We start from the raw sequence: 18,989 nt of genomic DNA on the forward strand, positions 1-18,989 counted from the left end.
CCAGCCAGCAGCTGGAGACTCGTGCAGGGAACGGGGCAAGGGCCTCACCTGCTCCTTTACCCTCTGGGCATCAGTTTCTTCGTCTGCAAAATGGGTAGACGGTGACCTGCTACTCGGTGCTACGGGTAGACTAAGAACAGAGGGGCAGGCGGGGGCCTTCTGTTGGGGGACCCTGTGAGAGGTGATGGCAGCCCCGGGGCCACGTACTGTGGCTGGTGAGGGCCCTCCAGCCTTGCTCTTTGTGCCTGTGCCATCGTGTCTGTAACAAAGTACCCTCAACTGGGGGCTTCAAACGGCAGACGTTTACCATCTCCCTTTTGGAGGTCTTGGTCACCACGTGGCCGTCTTCCCCGGGTGTCTCTCTGTGTGACTCTATCCCCTCTTCTTATCAGGACACCAGCCGTTGGGTCAGGGCCACCCTAATGACCTCATCTTAACTTGGTCACGCCAGCAGAGACCTTATTTCCAAATCAGGTCACATTCACAGGTTCCGGGGGTTCGAACACCAGTACATCTCTTTTGGGGGCACAATTCAAGCCGTGACGTCTTGGGAGTTGCACCAGCTCCCGATTGTCATCAGGTGACCAGAGGCAGTGGGGGCCGGTGGAGCAGTCAGCCAAGTCAGAGGCCTGGACCCGCCACCGCCAGCTCAGGGTTTGAGACAAAAGAAGTGCACGTGTGTGGCAGTAGCCAGGAAAGCGGTTGCCATCTTGTCAGGACGGGGAAGCTTGCCTCTTTTAGGGGGAGGTGTCCGTACCTCGGGCCCTCGCAGGAGTGGCTGGGACAGGGCGGTGAGCGAGACCCCAGGCCCTGCGCCTTCCCGGGCTCTCCAGGCCCTGATGATAATGCAGCTCCATTAGCCCGGCAGCTGGGGCTCGTTGCCTCCGGTCCCTGCAGGCACGGTCCCAGGAGTGGGTTTGGGAATATAAACGGCCACCGACTGTTATTAATATTTAGCATGTTTGCAGGAACGTCTTTTCCCGGTGCTATTAATCTGCCGCGTTAATAACAGCCGCGCGCTGCTCTGGGCTTAGCTCAGCGGTGACGGGCGAGGGGGAGGCCAGGAGCCAAGGTGCCCGCGGCGGCCACAGCCCTGGGAAGCTCGGGCAGGTGGTGAGACCCCTGGTGGCCGCAGCCCTGGGCAGGGGCATTCCTGGAATGGGGACTCTTAGTTCCTGTCTTAAAACCAAGGTCCAGGGCTGGGGGAGGGGTCGCCGTGGTGGCTTCGGTTGATTAAAAGCTCGAGAACAATAGCAAGACTGACCCCATCAATTCCCAGGTTTCTCTTTCTAGCAAACCGTTTCCGGAAGTGGGGCTGTGGCCCAAGGACCCTCCCACCGAGGAGGGGGCTCCCCCTCGCCTGTTGTGCTGGACGGGAAGGTGGCTGCACCGAAATCCTGATTAGAAATCAGGGCATCTTATTTCACCACCTTAGCCGGTGGCTCCCCCAGCCCCGGCTCATCTGAGTGTGCTCGTCCCTCTGTCCGTCCCCTCCCAGCCCAGCAGCAGCTGAGATGGTCCTTGTGACAGTCACAGACCGCGGGGACTTACAGGCTCTGGGGAAGAAGTTTGGGGGGTCTCTGAGGGGCGCAGTACACAGCACTCCTCTCTGCTTGATTCAAGAAGTAAAAGTCAGAGGATGGGAACCAAAGTCCCATCTTGTTTCTCCAAAAAGGTTCCGGTGGAAGGTGAGAGGGCCGGGCAGGCCTGCGGCTGAACCCCGGCATCACAGATGTGCCCCCCGACCCCTACAGTGCTGGACCAGGCATGCCACCCTGCGCGGGTGGAGGGAGGGAAGCCCTGAACGAGCAGCAGAGACACCCGGCGCTCTTCCAAGAGGTGGGGTCTGGGCCCAGCAAGCCCAGGTATTGTCTTCAGATTAACCAATCAGACTCGAGCCTCCTGTTAGTGGGGCTTCATCTCGGGGAAGAAGAGTCAGGGGGTGGGTGGTGAGGATTCCTGCTTTCCACCTATGTCATTAAAAATTGGCCTCGGGGCTTCCCTGGTGGCGCAGTGGTTGAGAATCTGCCTGCCAATGCAGGGGACACGGGCTCGAGCCCTGGTCTGGGAAGATCCCACATGCCGCGGAGCAACTGGGCCCGTGAGCCACAACTACTGAGCCTGCGCATCTGGAGCCTGTGCTCCGCAACAAGAGAGGCTGCGATAGTGAGAGGCCCGCGCACCGCGATGAAGAGTGGCCCCCGCTTGCCGCAACTAGAGAAAGCCCTAGCACAGAAACGAAGACCCAACACAGCCAAAAATTAAAATAAATAAATAAATAAATAAATAAATATTTTTAAAAAAATTGCCCTCAAGATTGTCCTTGCCCCCATCCATTTATGCATCCATTCACCCACTCTACACCCATCCATCCACTATCTACCCATTAATCAATCTACCCACCAACCACCTATCCATTGATCCACCATTCATCCCAACCTCCATCCACCATCCAGCCATCCACCATTCGTTCATCCACCGTCCATCCATCAATCCACCCATCCATCTACCATCTATCCATTTATCCACAATCCATCCACTATTATTCTATCACCATCCAGCCATCCACCTTTCGTTCATCCACCGTCCATCCATCAATCCACCCATCCATCTACCATCTATCCATTTATCCACAATCCATCCACTATTATTCTATCACCATCCATCCATCCACCAACCACCATCCACCATTATGCCACTATCCATCCATCCACCATCCATTGACCACAATTCCACAGTCCATCAATCCATCCACCATTTATCCATCCACCATCCATCTACCCATTTATCCATCTTCTGACTCATCTTTCCATCCCCCCTCCCCTCCATTCATCCATGTATTTATTCCTGAATTCATCCATCTGTCCATCTGCCCATCCACTTATCCCCTCATCTACCCATTCACTGACCCAACCGTCCACCCATAAATCTACCCATTCATTTCCTGTGTGTCTTCTGTGGACACGAGGAAGGCCATCACTAAAGGCTGGGCACTCTTTAAGGTGCTTTCTCACAGGGGTGGGAACACTGGAGCTGTGTGATACGGGGTCTGAGGGCTTTCGATCAAGACTGTCTAAACACTCCCGGCTTGGCCCTGACTAGCTGTGTGGCCTTGAGCAAGTCCTCACTCCCCGAGCGTCCCTTCCATGATGTACAAGACGGGTGAAGTCACATCTCTGCCTCCTCTCTGGAGGAGAGAGTCACCGCAGTGCTGGCTGCGTGCTCCCTGAGGCCTGTCAGCACCTGTCACGCACAGGCGGGCAGAGCCAAGGCAGACAGTGTTCTGACCAGGCCCACCTGTGGTCCCCAGGTTGCTTTCGCAGTCTCTCCGGGATGGTCCTCGAATTACATGGGCATGTGGCCAACCAGGGATGTGCTGCCCAAGGTCTCAGGGCTGTGATCGGGTGGGTTGTCCGTTCTCCACTCGGCTTCGCCTCGACCACCGTATTCCTTTCATAAGTTGAACTGAACAGTAACTTTAATTCTTAAAAAAAATTTTTTTTGAGCCGTAAGTTTTAAATACTGCATTGACAGGCCTGGTGAAACTGATCACTACCCGGACATTCAAACCTGGAGTTGGCCATGGGATCGGGGCGTGCCCGTGCCCCAGCCTGCCTCTCCCTGGGAGAGGCCATGGTCTGGGGTCCTTGCTGTTGATTGATACGACAGGGACTTCAGACCTGGGCCCCCACAGATCCTGGAGAGGGCACTTCCTGAAGGTGGCCCCGTGTCTGGTGCCCTCTGTGTAGGAGGCTTCCGCTGAAAAGGCCGGAGAGGCCTGGCCCAGCCCATCTCACTGAGATACAACGGAGTGTGTCCTGCACGGAACTGTGGGTCCTGTCCCTGCCGGCGACGCCAGGAAAGGGGGAACACTTGGACATGCTGTTGCAGCTCTCGTCCCCTTTCACCCCCAAAGACTCGTTAATAAAAGCAAGCAGCTCGTGTCTGCGGCTGACCCTTTGGAGGCTGTCCTGCAAGTCGGGCGAGGGCAGGCTCTCACTCTGCCCTTGGGAAGCCCTTGGCAAACCCCACCTTCCTGTCCAGCCGGGGCGGGGTGTGCGGCGGGTGGCATGAACCAGGCCGGGACCGAGCTCTGCCGGGATGTGGCTCCTTTAACAAAGACTTCTTCCTCCAAGCGCTGCTGATGGAAAACAGTCTGAGGTGCAGACTAGGCAGGGTTACGGGAGATGCGGTGACGGTCGCTTTTCTCCGAAGTGGCACATTTTCGGTTACTTGCAACAGGTCAGGGATGCGTGAGACGGGGCCGTGTAGTTGGGTGCTGGTCCAGATTGCCAGGGAGAGCTCCTGGAAGGTTTAGGGCGACTTGCTCCCCTTGTGCCGAGTCCCATCCCCCCGCTGCACTCTGATCGTCGGGGCACTGCAGACGCGGCTGCCCTTCCCCCTTGCTGAGCTCCCACAGTGGTTCTGACACTTGGCTGGTCCAGCCCCCGTCGGGTTCAGGTCGAGCAGGTCTGGGTGGAGCCCAGGAGTTGCATCTCTAGAAGTGCCATGGGGATGCCGGTGCCACTGGTCTGGGGACCCTGCTCTGAGAACCCCTGAGCCAGAGGGGCAGAACGCCCCCCACATCCAGGCTGAGTCCGTCTTGCTTCTCAAACCCCCAGGCCCAGCCCGCTCAGCTGGCTCCTGTCAGGAACCTGCAGGTCTGCACCGTGGCTGCCCTGCTCCCTGCTCTGGCTGTCAGCGGGCAGTGTGGACGCTCAGAGGACCCGCCCCCTCTGCCGGTGACTTGCCTTTCAGACTGGACTTGTCCTTCTGGGCGATGCTCTGGGGGCCGCCCCAGCTGGTCTGTGTCCCGTGGGCAGCTCTGGACGTGGAGCTTGCTGGACCTTGGCCTGACCCCCAGCTGGACGCCACGCCGTATGGTCCTGTCTCCAGGGGCATTTGGGATCTGTCATTATCTCCTAAACGCACCTGGGCTCCTTCAGACAAGGGGCCACACCTGAGATCAGTTCCCAGCTCAGTTCAGCGTAGCGTCGACCTCACTCTGCCTGACTCAAGAAGTGTCCCTTGGTGCCCAGTCCCCGTGTGTCCTTGGGTCAGCGCTGTGGGACCCGGGTTACGTCTTTGCCGGGCAGGCAGGTCTCCCACGAGAACCCCACTCCTCCGAGGGGTAAGGCTGTGGATTCTGTGGCTCAGAGGTCACGGGGTGCAGCACGGCCAAGGGAGCTCCTGGCCCAGGGCCCGCGCTGGGCCTCCTGGGGCTCCAGGAAGGGGGCGGCTCACAAGATGTACGAGGGGGCCTCACCCGACCTGGGCATGTCCTTGACTGAGGAGGAGGTCTGTAAACAAACTTCAGCCCCAAATGTGATCTTGGAAAGAGATGTGGGCGGCCAGGAGCTTCGGGGGAGCCAACCGAGACCTGAGCCTGGGCCTGGCCGTCATGCCACTCCCACAAGTGTCACCGTCGCTGCCCAGGGCGGGTGCGTTTATTCTAATTTACATGGAGAAGGGGTCAGCTCCGGGAGCCCCGCCACTTCCAGGGTGGCCAGCTGATAGTGGCGCGGCCGGCCCAGGCCAGGCTGCCTGGTCCTCCTCTGGGGATGAACACAGGAAGCGGTTCCATTGGCTCTGAGGCCTGAGAAGGGGACAGAGCCTCCGGGGCTGGGCTCTGTGGAGTGACTGGGCCGGCTGCAGAGGGCAGGGAGGACCTCAGGTGGCAGCCCGGAAGCAGGCGGCCATCTGGCCCACGAGTCCTCACTGGGCAGGGCCGAGCATCCCAGGTCCACGGGGAGCAGGCCAAGGCCGAGGGCAGACAGCGAGGTGACCTCTCGGCAGCTGGGTGGACTCCGCCGTTGACTGTCCTCCCCGTCAGAGCTCCGTCAGCAAACCGAGTTCCAGGTCCAGCACAGCCACCAGCATGGGTACGACAGCGGTGCCCCAAGTCCCCTTCCTGGGAAGCTCGGCTCATGGGGGTCCAGGGGTCCCTCTTTTCCCTCTCGTGTAAGGATCTCTTCTGCCCTGTTGGGGGGTGGTAGTCCCCCCCCCCCCATCCAGAGTCAGCATCAAGTTGGCTGAGGGCAATTTGCTTTTGACCTACTGACCCCGAGATGATTGCCGCATAGGCTATTGCTGGGGGGAGGGGGTGCTCGGGCCCACAGGTCAAGCTGCCTCATCCTGCAGGCTGGGCCCCCAGGCCACGTGTCACCCCGCCGGAGCCTCTGCAGCCACTTTGCCTTCTTGTGACCCTCACGCACCCACTTACGTTTCTAAACCCGGTGGTGAGGGTGAGGCACAGTTGAACCGACAAGGAGACCCAGACCTGGATGCATTTTCAGTTTTACCCCAAGGCACGGCCCGTGTGTTTTGTTAGCGTGGAGGGCGTTTCTCTTTCGGGGGAGGAAAGGAGGGTCTCACAGCACGTGCTGGGGGTGCGGGGGAGGCAGCTCTGTGGCATTTGCGGGGTGAGGCTCAGCCGGCATCAGGCTGAGCTCACCTCTGGGCCCGGACGGCTTCTTCCAAGCACGCCGTCCCCTGTTCCTGGTGCCTGTGCCCTGGTGTCTGTGGGGTGACGTGTAGCACCCCCGCCCCAAATGAGACGCTCCACCTGGACCGGGGGGTGTCGAGGGGCAGCCTGTCAGGCCAGAGGTTGGGGTCTGTGCCCCAGGACAGGGCTGGCCCAGGAGGCTGGGTGCAGGTGTTTTAGGAAGGAATGTTGAAGCATCTTCTTCCCATAACGGCCAGTCTTCTGAGAAGCACGTGATGTTCCGTCCACCCTGACACCTGACCTCTCTGCAGACTGCAGTACGACGCCCCCCAGAGACCCTCCTGGCCGCCCCCCTGGTGGAGGCAGCGCTGGAGGTGGAAGGGCGGCCCCCACACGGGCGTTTTCCTCCCTTCTTCTTGGGGGTCTCCGGGCAGAGGCCGCCATGTCCCGCCACCTACAGGGCCGCGTGGAGGCAGGGGGCTGGCTGAGGTGGCCTCGGGCGGCCCACGGCCTTCCCCGTGCCCTGCATGGTTTAAGGGCTTCTGCTACAAATCCCGCCACACAATAAAGGAGGAACCAGAGCAAAACACACGGTGGCTCAGAGAAGCCCGCCTCACACTCCCCCGGCCGCAGATCAAGGCTTAAATCGGCCTGATTCCAGGGTTACGAGCAACCAGGAGCTGGAGCTTCAGGGAAGGGCCGGGGGTCTTTATGTCCCCCGCCCGGGATACTGCTCGTTTAGCCACGGCAGGGCTGCCAGCCCCACGGATGGTACCGGAGGGACCCTCTGCCCCCGGCCAGTCGGGCACAGCGGTGCTCATTGGGGGCCTTCTCTCGCTCCAGACCCTGAAATCCTGGCCGTGGGTTTGATGTTTGGATGGGGCTCTCTGGGGGGTGGAGGGGTGGCTTTAGGGATCTGGGTGAGAGAGGGCAGACAAGCCTCCAACGGGGTTTCGACATGAAGTTCGCCGAGAGCCTGCCGCCCTGGCTGGGACCCAGCCCCGGTGGCAGGTGCCCTGTGGCCTGACGGCCGTGGCCGTGGCTCAGGATCGCTCCGTGCCTCTCCTCTTCCTCCTGTCGCTGCCTGCACCCTCCCCTCCCCTCTCCTCCCTGTTTTTATTATTTGGGTGGATCTCCCAGGAGAAATTTTGGGGATGACAGACTCAGTCATGAACCCTGAGCCTGAAACTACCACAAAACCCCAGTGAAGGACCTCGGTCTCCTCATGAGTAAATAACATGCCATGGCACAGCCTAGATTCCCAAGGTCATAAAAAGCTCATGTTCCTGGCACTGCATTCCGCCCTTCCGGAGAGCACTGGCTGGGAATGTGACGGTGGTCACAGGCCTGGGTGGCAGGGGAAGGGGGCCGGGGGTAATGATGCCCCCTCCCTGGAAATGCCCGGCAGCCCGGGGCTGAGGGGCTCCTGCTGGGCCACCCGTCCCGAGGGCAGTCTGGCTGGGGCACTGGGCCGAGGGAGAATGCTCCTTCCATCCAGCCCCCCAGCTGCTCGGGGACCCGGGGTTCGCGGGGGGGACAGTTTGTGCTGGCCCCGCACGGGCTCCAGCAGCATCCGAGCCGCTTCCTGCTTCTTGCAGGGCCTGGGGGGCTGCTCAGCGCGCCTCCTTTTCTCCAGATGTTTTCTGCGCACCCTTAGGCCTCCTCTCAGCCACGTCTGAAAACAGAGGGCCCCCTCCCCGCCAGCAGTGGGGCAGCCGAACGAGACCTGGGCTTTCCTGGCGGCTCCGGGCAATCACTTAACCTCGGTGACTGCGGCGGGTGGGAGGTGGGCGATACACAGCCTTCCTTTAATCAGCAGGAAACACCACCTTTCTCTCCTAAGCTGTTTGCTCGGCCAGTAAATCAAACGTGCCCTTCAAGCGTTGATTTTCCTCCAGTAGGTGAGGAGTTTTGGGAAGTCGAATTCAAACAGAAAGAAAACAAAACACAACAAAACAAAAAACAACCCAGAAAAACAAAAAGAGCCCTGAGATGGATATGCACAGGATGGGGACACGTCCCCGCTCTCTGCCCAGCGCCCTCACACCAACAGAGCCGGACTCCTACCGGCCCGGAAGCAAAGGCATCAGACCCTGGAGGGGTCAGGGAGCGCGCTGGGGGGGTTCCTACCCCGCAATACACCTTCGTGCGCGCGCAGCCCCAGGAAGGGTCGGGGTGTTCTTTCAAACCTAAACAGCCTCGGGTCCCCAGGATGGGGGAGTAGCAGCTGCCGTTCTGTTGTTGCATTTTTGAAAGGATCCTACAAGTCAATTAAAAAGGAACCGTTGGCCACATAAAACATAATAATTACTTCTGTGAATACTGCTAAATTAAATAAGTGTTATCCCCATTTTTTCTTTCTCTCTCTTTTTTTTTTTTTTTTTTTTTAGACTTTGGTTTCTTTTGAAAGAAAACATTTTGTTACTTCTCCATCGGATCTGAGGTCGTTTTACTCGTACTGAAAAGTTCCCGTCTCCCTGGAGACGACCCTTTCAGGAGCAGGGAGGGGGCCGCGAGATGAGGGCCAAAGTGACCACAGCGTTTGGGTCACTTTCTAAGGTTTTCAAGTCCCAGAAGGAGGGACTTGGGCGGAAGCATCTAGATCAGAGGTCAGCGGGCTCCGAGCCATGAGCAATCCGCCCGTGCGCCTCCCACCCCCGGGCCTCCCCTCTCCTCCTCTCACTCTCCTCTGACTTCTTTAATTTTATTGAGTGAAATTCACAGCATATAAAAATGAACCATTTTTAAAGTGCACAATTCAGGGGCACGGGGCACAGGCACCAGGGTGTGCAGTCGCCCCCTCCATCTGGTTCCAGAACATTTTCTTCCCCCAAAGGAGACCATGTGCCAATCAGTCGGTCACTCTCGGTTTTCCCCCCAAACATGGATTCTGTGTCTGTGGATTTGCTTTTTCCGGACGTTTCACATAAATGAAGTCGTAGGACATGTAGCCTTTTGTGTTGGGCCTCCTTCCCTCTGAGGGATGTTTGCAAGGCTCACCCGTGTTGCAGCCTGTGTCAGTGATCCTTTTCTCTTTTCTATGTTAATACAAATATTCTGTTGTGTGGATGGACCACACGCGTTGATCCCCTCATCTGCTGATGGACACTTGGGTTGCCCCTCCCTCGGGGGGCTGTGGGTTAACGCCGCTGGGCATTCTCACCCACCGGCCTCCCTGTTTTCCACTCTCGGGTCGATACCGAGCAGTGAAGCTGATTTCCTGGCTGTTGGACCTGCTTGCTTGCCCTGTCTCTCCCCCGCCCACTCTTTATTATCTTTTCTGTGCCTCGGGCTACCCTCGGGTGAACTTCTAGGTGGCACTGTTTTGGTACCAACTGCCTCTTGGGCTGGACCCCGAAGAAAGGCCCACAGCAGACAGACAAGCTGGGGACCCTTTTGCTCAGTCCCATGACCTGCCACCCCATGGGTCCCATACTCATGACCTCAACAGGCCTCTGTCCTAACCTGCCATGAGTTCATCGGGAACTTCCAGGAACTCTCCCCAGGGCCCAGCCGGCCCCACTGAGCTGCCCAGAGCAGCCCAGGTATTATGGCAAATTTCACAGTAACCCAAATTCTGAGTCTTCCCAAGAACTTGGGACTTGCCCCCGTTCCCTAATTTCCAAGGCTGCAGACACAAAGCGGTTTCAGAAAGAATGCCTCACCATCAGCCCCGGGTCGGGTGTCTGGTGTGTCGGCTTCCCCCGCCGCCCCCGACCTGTGGAGTGTGGGCACCTCCTTCCCGCCTGTCCTAACGCAGAACGGGCCAGCATGTCCTCGGGCTGCCCCCGGGGCCTCGGGGAGCCCCCCAGGGGTCTGCGTTGCTCCCCAAGACGCTGCTGGAACAGTCCCCTGGGAGCCCCTAGCAGAGGCCGTGCCTCCCAGGCAGGGGTGGCGGCCGGGCGACCCCTGGGCCTCTGGCGCCCTTGGTTCTGTTCTGTCCCATGTCCCAGGTGGTCCCGAGCCTTGAGCCCTGGGAAGCCGAGCTGCAGAGCCTGACGCTGCCTTGTCTCCTCCAGGTGACGGCGACATTGTAAATAACATGTACGGGCCGGACCCCGACCTGCTGGCTGGCGAGAGTGCCGAGGACGAGACCGAGGACAGCATCATGTCCCCCATCCCCATGGGGCCGCCGTCCCCTTTCCCCACCAGCGAGGACTTCACCCCCAAGGAAGGCTCGCCCTACGAGGCCCCCGTCTACATTCCTGAGGACATCCCCATCCCACCAGACTTCGAGCTCCGCGAGTCCTCCATCCCCGGGGCCGGCCTGGGGATCTGGGCCAAGAAGAAGATGGAGGTCGGGGAGCGGTTTGGCCCGTACATGGTGGCGCCCCGGGCCGCACTGAAGGAGGTGGACTTCGGCTGGGAGGTGAGCTCTGTCGTGCAGGGTGATTGATCGCGGCCATTTATCTCGTGTTCCATCTATTTATAAAGCCGGGTGAGCTGAGCCGCCGGGGGCAGGAGGCTGGGTAGGAGAGAGCATTCGAATGTCACATTTCCCAGGCTTATTTTATCCTGCGGCTTGCATGACGCGACTCCGAAAACACCAGAGGGCCTCGTAGCTGCCTGGCAGCCCCCGTCCGCTGTGCCCGCTCTCTTCCCGGAAATGTGTCTTTAATGAGCTCATGTCTTAAACCCCCCGAGCTTCCCGTCTGGATCTTAGGTGCTAAGGCTGCAATCTCGGCAGAACCTCAGAGATGGATTTTCTCTCCCAGAACAGGAGTCTCTGCTCCCGGGAAAGCCCCTCAGATGGGGGCCCACCTCCCGGCAGGAGCAGCCAGGGGCAGCTCGTAAAACGTGGCTGGTGGCCACGCTGCCACAGATGCCCCAGGCACATCCATGCCAAGGGCCTCCTGCCGGGCTGTCCGGGTCAGCTGGCTCCCTAAGAGCAGCCCGCGCTTCTCAGATGAGCGGGGACAGAGAGGGGCACCTTGTGGTTTACATTTCCCTGACGATCTGGGCCTGGCTCGATGGTCCTGGAGCCCGTGTGCGGTCAGGAGAGGGAGGCCGGTTAGGTGGGGACACGGCTGCTGACACCCCCAAAGGCAGCCCTCCCCCCAGAGGTATCCTGCTCGGGCCACGAGCGTCACTGGGCCCCAGTGGGGGCGCTTTCAAGGTGGTCTCGTAAGGACCGTGGGCCCCACAGAAGCGCTCTCCCCTCTGGTCGTAGCCTTTCTGCTGGCTCCACACGGCCAATGCTCGGTGGTATTTTTGGCAGGGACCCTGCCTGGACGGAAAATGCAAATGCCAACCCAGATTCCTTCTGGGTGTTTCACAACTTCCAAAAGTGCTTGGATGGAGGTCAGTTCTAGGAAGGGGCGCGCTGTCCAAGGAGGGAAGAGGGCCTTGTGTGGCCGGCAGCCGTGTCCCCTACAGCGGACCAGGGCAGCGGGGGTCAGGGGAGCCGACTCCCCCCAGCTGCTCCGTGGCTTTGGAGAAGTTCCCAAACTGTGTCTCGGCCTTCTGTGTACAGCAAGGGGCGAATCTGCATCTGTCTTTCCCCTCTCGTGAGTCTTTACGGCTTGGAAGGCTGCCTTGGAGCCTCCGCTGCTCCCTAGAGATGGGCACGGCCTCTTCCTAACCCCTGGGAGGCTCCTGGACCCCCAGCAGCCCTTGAGCATCTCCCCCGGGCCCGTCAGCTTTGGAAACCCTCCGTAAAGGTCAAAGAGGCTGCCTGAGTCGGTGCATGTGCTGGTGGCAGTGGCCGCAGACCTGAGACCTCCATGCCCTTCACAAGGACACGAGGGTGCCCCGAACGCAGGACGCCCCCACTCTCCAGCAAGCTGGGGGAGTGTGGTTTGTGGTAGCACATGGAGTGTGGACATCAGGGGACACAGAAGCCCCCTACCGGCTGCCAGCTGACAGCCTGAGCTCTGTAGACTTAGAAGGTTTAGAGGGGTAGTGGGTTGACCAGATGGACGGAAGAGCAGGCCAGCCAGGATTCACAACAACCCAGAGTTGGGGAGGCCACAGCTTGGCCAGCTGGACCGTGCAGGCCGGCCCGTCCCCTGCTGTCCCCAGGCGCCCGATGCCGTGCGTGCCTCTCAAGGTCGGGTCACCTGCAGAAGCGGCCGGCCAGGTGGGAGCAAGGTGAGGTGGGAGGTGAGGAGTTGGGAGATGCGGCCCTCCTGGGGGCAGGTCGTGTGCTCTTCGGAGACCCACAGGGTGGCCCTCATTGGGCCGAGGAGAGCATCTTCAGACAACGTAACAGGTAAGTGGTTTGGGCTGTTCAGTGGCTTTTTGCAGATGACCTGTCCTGCCCTTCCCGCCTGGCTGTTCGGAAGGAATTTAGGGGTGTTTGTGTCGCGTGCTCGGAAAGGCCTGGACTATTGAATTAAGAGGCGCCTTCAGATGCTGCAGGGTAAACGGACCCTACGGGTAGTGCGATGGATGACCTTGAGGCAACCTGGTTCTTGTCTGCTCTGATGCAGGCCTCTGTTTGCTCTATTTTTAAAGAAACAGCCCGTATCGCCGCCGCCCTGGGTGCCGGGCCTGGTACGGGCCGTGGCTGTTATCTGCCCGGTGCCTGTTGACTTTGCGATATCATTTGTCCTCCGTGTACGTGCGGGAACGCTCCCCTCCACGGCACCTCCCCCGGACAGCGCCTTGATTCCGGGGCCGTGACCTGACCGCCGCCTTTCCCCGCCGGCACCAGCAGGTATTTCTCCAAGTCCACGTCCTCACGTGGTGTTCCAGACGCACCGGCGGGATCTGACTTTGTTTCCTCGGCGAGTTCGGGCCCCGACCACCTGCTCTGGGCTTCGCGGCCTCCTGTCCCGTCCCGTCCGATGCGGTCGTGAGCAGCTGTTTGTATCACCGTCATCGCGGTCGAGCCCCAAGGGCAGAATCGGGCCGGAAGGAGAGGGAGGAGGAAGCAGGCGCCCCGAAAATCAGGGCGAACCCGCTTTTGCTTGAAATAAGTCATAAGGTCGAGGTGGTTTCTTCTAGCTCCATGGGTCTCTGGGGTGGAAACCAAAGAGCCTCACTCGCATCCCGAAACAGGCGACCGATGTTTCACTTTGTTTCTGTGCCCTGCTCGAGTGTGACAGCGTCTGGGCCAGAGGAGCGGCCGGCTGCTGCCCCTTCAAGGGCAGGCGTGGTCCTCGCCTTTGCTCTGCTGCAAACAGGGCTCGAGATTAGGAGCGGAAAGCCCAGGCTCCAGAGCCTGGATCTTTCTGCGGCTCCGGACGGCAGAAGGGCCTCCAGCGAACCCCGGAGTCCCGAAGTGAGGCAGCTGACCACCTCCTCGTGCTCCTGCTGGGACGCTGTCCCCGGGCCTGCGGTCAGCTCAGCCCAAAGCAGGCCTGGGGACCAAGACAATCGCTAGGGAAATGTCAGGGCCTAAGTGTCACCGCCAAGGAGGCCAGGGCAGATGCAGGACCGTCAGAGGCAGGTCCCAGGGACAACACGCAAAGGCCTACAGTCCGGCCCCGAATTTTGCGTGTGTCGATGTTCAATCTCATGCTGGTAATTAAGCTCCATAAATCAGGTTGATTTGCTTTTACTACAATTTACATGGCATTTAGTTCCTGAAGAAGAAAGAACAGGTAATGACATTCTAGCGAAGGTGGCAAAGGAACTCTGAGGATGAGCCTGGATGGGTCTGGATCCCCGAGGGGTGGAGGGTGGTGGGAGCGTTTTGTGGCCTGGCTGGGCTCGGAGTGTGGTTGCTCCCGTGAGGTCTGGTGTTGGGGTCCAGCAGGAGAGGGGGGTCCAGAGACAGTCCCTCGCAGACACAGGGTGGGTGTCCCTCGGAGGACGGGCTCAAATTCAAGGTCAAACCGATTATTCCTACCCTCCTTTTGGGACACCATGGAAACAATTTTCTTTCTGCTCAGAGAACAGAATTCCTATCGTGGACCATTCCATTGAACTAAAATCCAAGGGTCCCATCTCCTTTTCTCTTTTTGTGGTGCACACGGTTTCCGGTGACACGATGCTTCTGTCCCTGCTGGGGCAGCATGAGTGACCTGGCATCTTCAGGGTCAAGGTGGCAGGAGCAGCCTTGTTTCACGTAGGAATTTTACTTGAGCAAAATGGGACGGTGCGTGTGGGCCCCGTGGCTGGGCACCCTCCTCCCACTCTTCATCTGCCTTCCTCCCCATGTGGGCGTCAGGAACATTCAATGACTCTAAGCCTTCCCCCGCTCCCACCGGGTGCTTTGGGGGACACCAGGAAGTGACTCCCTGTCATTTTGGAAGAAAGCACAGATGGGCTCCGCCTGCTCCCCGGACCTGGCAGCCGCATCCCTGGCCACAGATGGGAGCGTGGGGTGCGTGGAAACGGCCCCCATGGGCTGCCTCTCGAAGGGAGGTCGTCTGTCCTCGTGCCCGGGAGGACGCTCGCGCTCCCGGACCCCTCCCCCCAGACGCAGCCTGCCCAGAATCAATCACCCAGTGATTGCATTTTATTGCCCTGGGGTCTGAAAAACAATGATTTTGATCATTTGTTGAGTAAATCATGACATTTATCATCGTGCTGTTTATTTTGCTAATTAAGAGGTAGCTGCGAGTGACAGCCCAGAGGGCGCCGGGCTGTGCAGCCCTCTCCTCAGAGATGCCACCTGCCCCCGAGGCAGGGCCCTGCAGCTGTGCAGCCGGGCTGGGGCAGGCCGTGCAGGTCTCCACGGGGAGGTGGCGGGAGTGATTTTCGCACCGAAAGCACCCGGTTCTGCATGTTTCTTGGTGGAGCACTTGTCTCCCCCAGAAAGGCAGGCTCTCTGGTGCCCAGAGCTTTGCCCAGCCTCTAGCTGGCACTCAAGCATCATCTGTCGAAAAAAAATGCGTCTGCCTCTGTTTAAGGAGCTTGTGGAAAACGTTAACGTGAATTGATGGGGTTTCAATTATCTAAAGAATTTACTTGAGTGGATTACCTCATCCCCTTGGCTGTGGTTCCTGAATATTAATATACATGTTCATTTGCTCAATCAACAAATGGCCGTGTCTGGGCCAGGGCCTGTGGGAAGCTCCAGGGTCACAGGGGAAATAGCCCCAAGGCCTCAGGCTGCCCTGTCTCTCGGGTGCTACCATCACACGGCCCCCAAGCCAGCTCCTCTGGGGTCCAGGGCTCCCCCTGGATGGCTTTGGCGAGGGCCAGGACCCACCGGCCACCCCCGAGGACCACGGGCTGCCAGCACATCCAGTGATGCTAGGGTAGGGGATGTTCCAGGCAAAAGCTGCTACCCAGCCCTGCACGCTGAGATTCTGAGACATTGTCGTTAATGTAAGATTGGCTGAGACCAAATTCAGTGTGACACCAGGAGGGGTAGGAGTTCCTGGGTGGGGCTGGCCTCTGCGCCCTGGCACCTGCCCCAGCCTGGCCGGGAGTCACGTGGGCACCTCCGCGCTGGCCGCAATCTGAGCCCCAGGTCTCCGTGGGGAACGGGCCTCCACTTCTTTCTTCTCCTGCATTTATACCCTCACGCTCTGGCCTCAAGCACCCTGTCCTCTTTCCTGCTGAACTTACCACACGCCTGAATGTGAGCACGATTCACCAACACCCCGGGGCTCCCTGCCCCCAAGGCCATCAAGGCCTGGGCTCAGGCAGCAGTGACTCCTGTTATAACCAAGCACCCACCTCCCCCCGGGGCAGAGTTCCCGAGGCTCTTGGGAGTGGGCTTCAATTCTCTCTAGTCCCTGCCACATAAGGACCAAACGAGAAACCCCGTCCACCTGGAGACAGACACATGTGCTGGACTTGTCACCTGAAAGATCCTGGATGCACCTGGTAGCCCGCGAAGCCTGAGCTTCCCAGCGCCCTGCCCCCTGCGCTGACCTCCCGGCGCTGTGGGCGCCTGTCCGGCCTCAGAAGGGCTGAGGCAGCCAGCGCCCCCATGGCCAGGCCTGGCCGCTCCGCAAGGCTCAGGAAGGAAGTGCCCATCCTCCGGGAGAAACAGCAACAGCCGCGGCTGGTCTGCACCCGCAGGCATGTCATTCGGCAGCAGCCCTGTGGAAGCAGAGCTGGTGTCCAGCCGGCGGGCACCTCCTCTGTGGCCCTGAACTGCCGACAGCCACAGAATCCCCGGCTCTTTCAGCCCCAGCCCACCCCGTGGAGGGACCTGTGGCCCCAGGACGGTGAGAGAGGAAAGCTGGGCTCAGCAGCCCCCCACTGCTCCAGGTGACCCCGAGAGGAGGGTCACGCAGCCTGGGAGGAGGGGCAAGCCCTGGCTCTAGACAGCGTCTGCCAAGTTTGCAGAGCAAAATGTGACAGCTGGTAGTCGAAGGTCAGGACTGTCCTTCAGACGTTTCCCGGGTGTCTGAGACCTGAGAGCAGAGGTCTCCATCCGAGGGCCTCACACGGAATCACCTGGAGCATCAGAAAAACAGGTGCCCAGACCCCACCCAAGAGACGCCTGGCTTTGGCCAGATGAGGGACTAGCCGTGTCTGTTTTGCCCAGGACTGACCTGGTTTTGAACCAAAAGTCCCAACAAACCTCCCTGATCACTGGGTTTGTGAAAACTTCTAGGAAATTAGAATGTGCCGTGGGGGTGAGAGTAGCCAGGCTGGAAAGGAAGAGAAGGGGGGAATCCTTCCAGACCTCCAGCATCTGCGCCAGGGGCCCCGGGAGGCGAGGGGGATGATTTGGGTTGGGTCGCTGGGGGCATGCAGATGCTACTGCAGGGAACGGCTTGTCCCAGAGCCACCCCTGCGGCCCGAGTACAGGTGGCCGTGCTCCGTGCTGCACACACACAGGGGGCACACTTCCTACCCTCTCTCTTCCACGTTCATCCTGGTGCAAGGATCACACTTCAGCCTCTTCGTGCGTTCTTCACCCGAAAGCCGGCGCGGCAAGTGCTCTTGCGGCCATGCCGGGAGGCATGCTTCTTTGCTTCTTTGTATTTGGCTCTTAGACCATCTTGCTGTGTTTACTCTTGGAATTCCAGCGTGCGGGAAAGCCTGCTGGGGAAGGGGGCCAGGACCGGTCTCAGCTGTAAAGGCTGGGCCTCTTGCTGGTCTGATGGCCTTACTCACAGGGCTTGGTATTCTCAGTCCCAAATCTTTTCTGTCCTTTCTCTCCGTGGCACCAAGATACACACTAGAACCATCCCGGCAGCATTCCGCCCCCCAGGGACATGGGAGCCCTGAGTCTCCCTTTACTTTGCCCTCCTCTGCCCAGCCGGCTAATTCACCCCTGACACTGACTCTCCTTCTGCGTGGTCTGGAATTTTATTTTAGACGTGGAAACATGGCAGGGCCTTTTTGTCCCCCTGGAATGATCTTCTGAATGCGTTTAGGAGGCGTAACGTGTATTCAGAAAGCGACCAAAGTTGTAAGCTGCCGCCCAGTGAATGTTCACAGCCCGTGGAAACACCTGGATGACAACAGGTTTGGAGACCTCTTCCCAGGCTGTCAAACAGGAACCCAGATTCCACGAGAGGGGCTGTCCTGTGGGAACAGGGCCAAGTGGGAGGTGGCCTGGGTGCGCCTGTGCAGCGGGGCTGGGGACACAGAAACCCGCGCCATCTCGTTTCCTCGGGAACCGCTCCCAGCGCAGACCCTCTGCCATCTCTCCCAAGCACCATGACATCAGGTCCAGACGTTTTTAGCCCAAGAATGCCGTGAAATCCTGCACTATCTTAGGCCCAGCTCCGAGGCACGGGTATATAAGGAATTTTCGGGAAAAGGAGAGAGAATGACTAAGAATACCTCCCTGGTAGTTCTTCTTTATTTCCTTAAGGGGTAATAACTCAGACACAGTCCAGCAGAGGGTACTTTCTTTAAATAGAGCATTCTGATTCACAAGCGAAAAAGGAAATAAATATTTTCTTTTCATATTCGAGAGACGTCCATGAATACCAACTTCTTAAATGGTATTTTACCATCTGCATCACACACACACACACACACACACATACACACAGGAACACACACACACACACACACACACATACACACAGGAACACACACACACACACACACACACGCCAGTGACAACAAGCCCGCCCTTACCCTGGAACAGGCTGCTTGTGAACCAGAGACATGGAAATAGCCTCGGGGTTGTCAGAAGGAAGCGAGTGGGAAGGCGGAAGGAGGGCAGGATGGTTCCTCCTCCGGGTGGCGGCTCAGCCTCCCCAGGGGACCTGGGCTCAGCCTATCCCACTGGCTCCCAGAAAGCCGGCAAGAATGGGGTGCTCTGTCACCTCTTCCCGCCCTCCCCCCCCCCTTTTCCTGTAAGGGAAATGGGGATCTCACGTTCAGGGACTGTGACAAAGGCACCTGGGTCCCTGTGCTGGGCAGGACTGGCAAGGCTGGGGCAGGCTGACCGGGCAGCTTCTCTGTGACCCAAAAGCGTGGGCGAGAGGGGAAGGCCTGGTGTTCATTAGGCACCTGCTGTGTGCACACGCTGGCCACGCAAGGCGCTTTCTACTCCGTGGTCCTCATTCCGTCTGTAAGTAGATCCCAAATCCCAGCCCGATGGACCGCAGCAGGGCCTGGCAGGCGTGAGTGTCCGCCCCTCGGGTGCCCCGCTGTGGAATTCTCCGGACCCCAGAGACAGCCATCAGCCTCTCTGGAGCCAGGATCCTGAGCTGGTCCCAGGGCACCT

The 18,989-nt window shown here is 59.2% G+C and overlaps 1 protein-coding gene across 4 annotated transcripts in view; it reads left to right on the forward strand.

Moving 5' to 3' along the window:
* PRDM16 (PR/SET domain 16) overlaps positions 1-18,989 on the forward strand; it is a 330,283-nt gene that overhangs the window by 96,871 nt on the left and 214,423 nt on the right. For 3 of the 4 annotated variants that reach the window (XM_059902057.1, XM_059902131.1, XM_059902217.1), the window contains exon 2: positions 10,465-10,814. The exons of the other annotated variant lie outside the window; for it this stretch is intronic. In XM_059902057.1, coding sequence (XP_059758040.1) covers positions 10,465-10,814 — 350 coding nt within the window. The remainder of the gene's footprint in view (positions 1-10,464; positions 10,815-18,989) is intronic. 4 annotated transcript variants of the gene reach the window in all.

This window comes from Balaenoptera ricei, chromosome 1 (genome assembly GCF_028023285.1).
Source record: "Balaenoptera ricei isolate mBalRic1 chromosome 1, mBalRic1.hap2, whole genome shotgun sequence".
Taxonomy (NCBI): domain Eukaryota; kingdom Metazoa; phylum Chordata; class Mammalia; order Artiodactyla; family Balaenopteridae; genus Balaenoptera; species Balaenoptera ricei.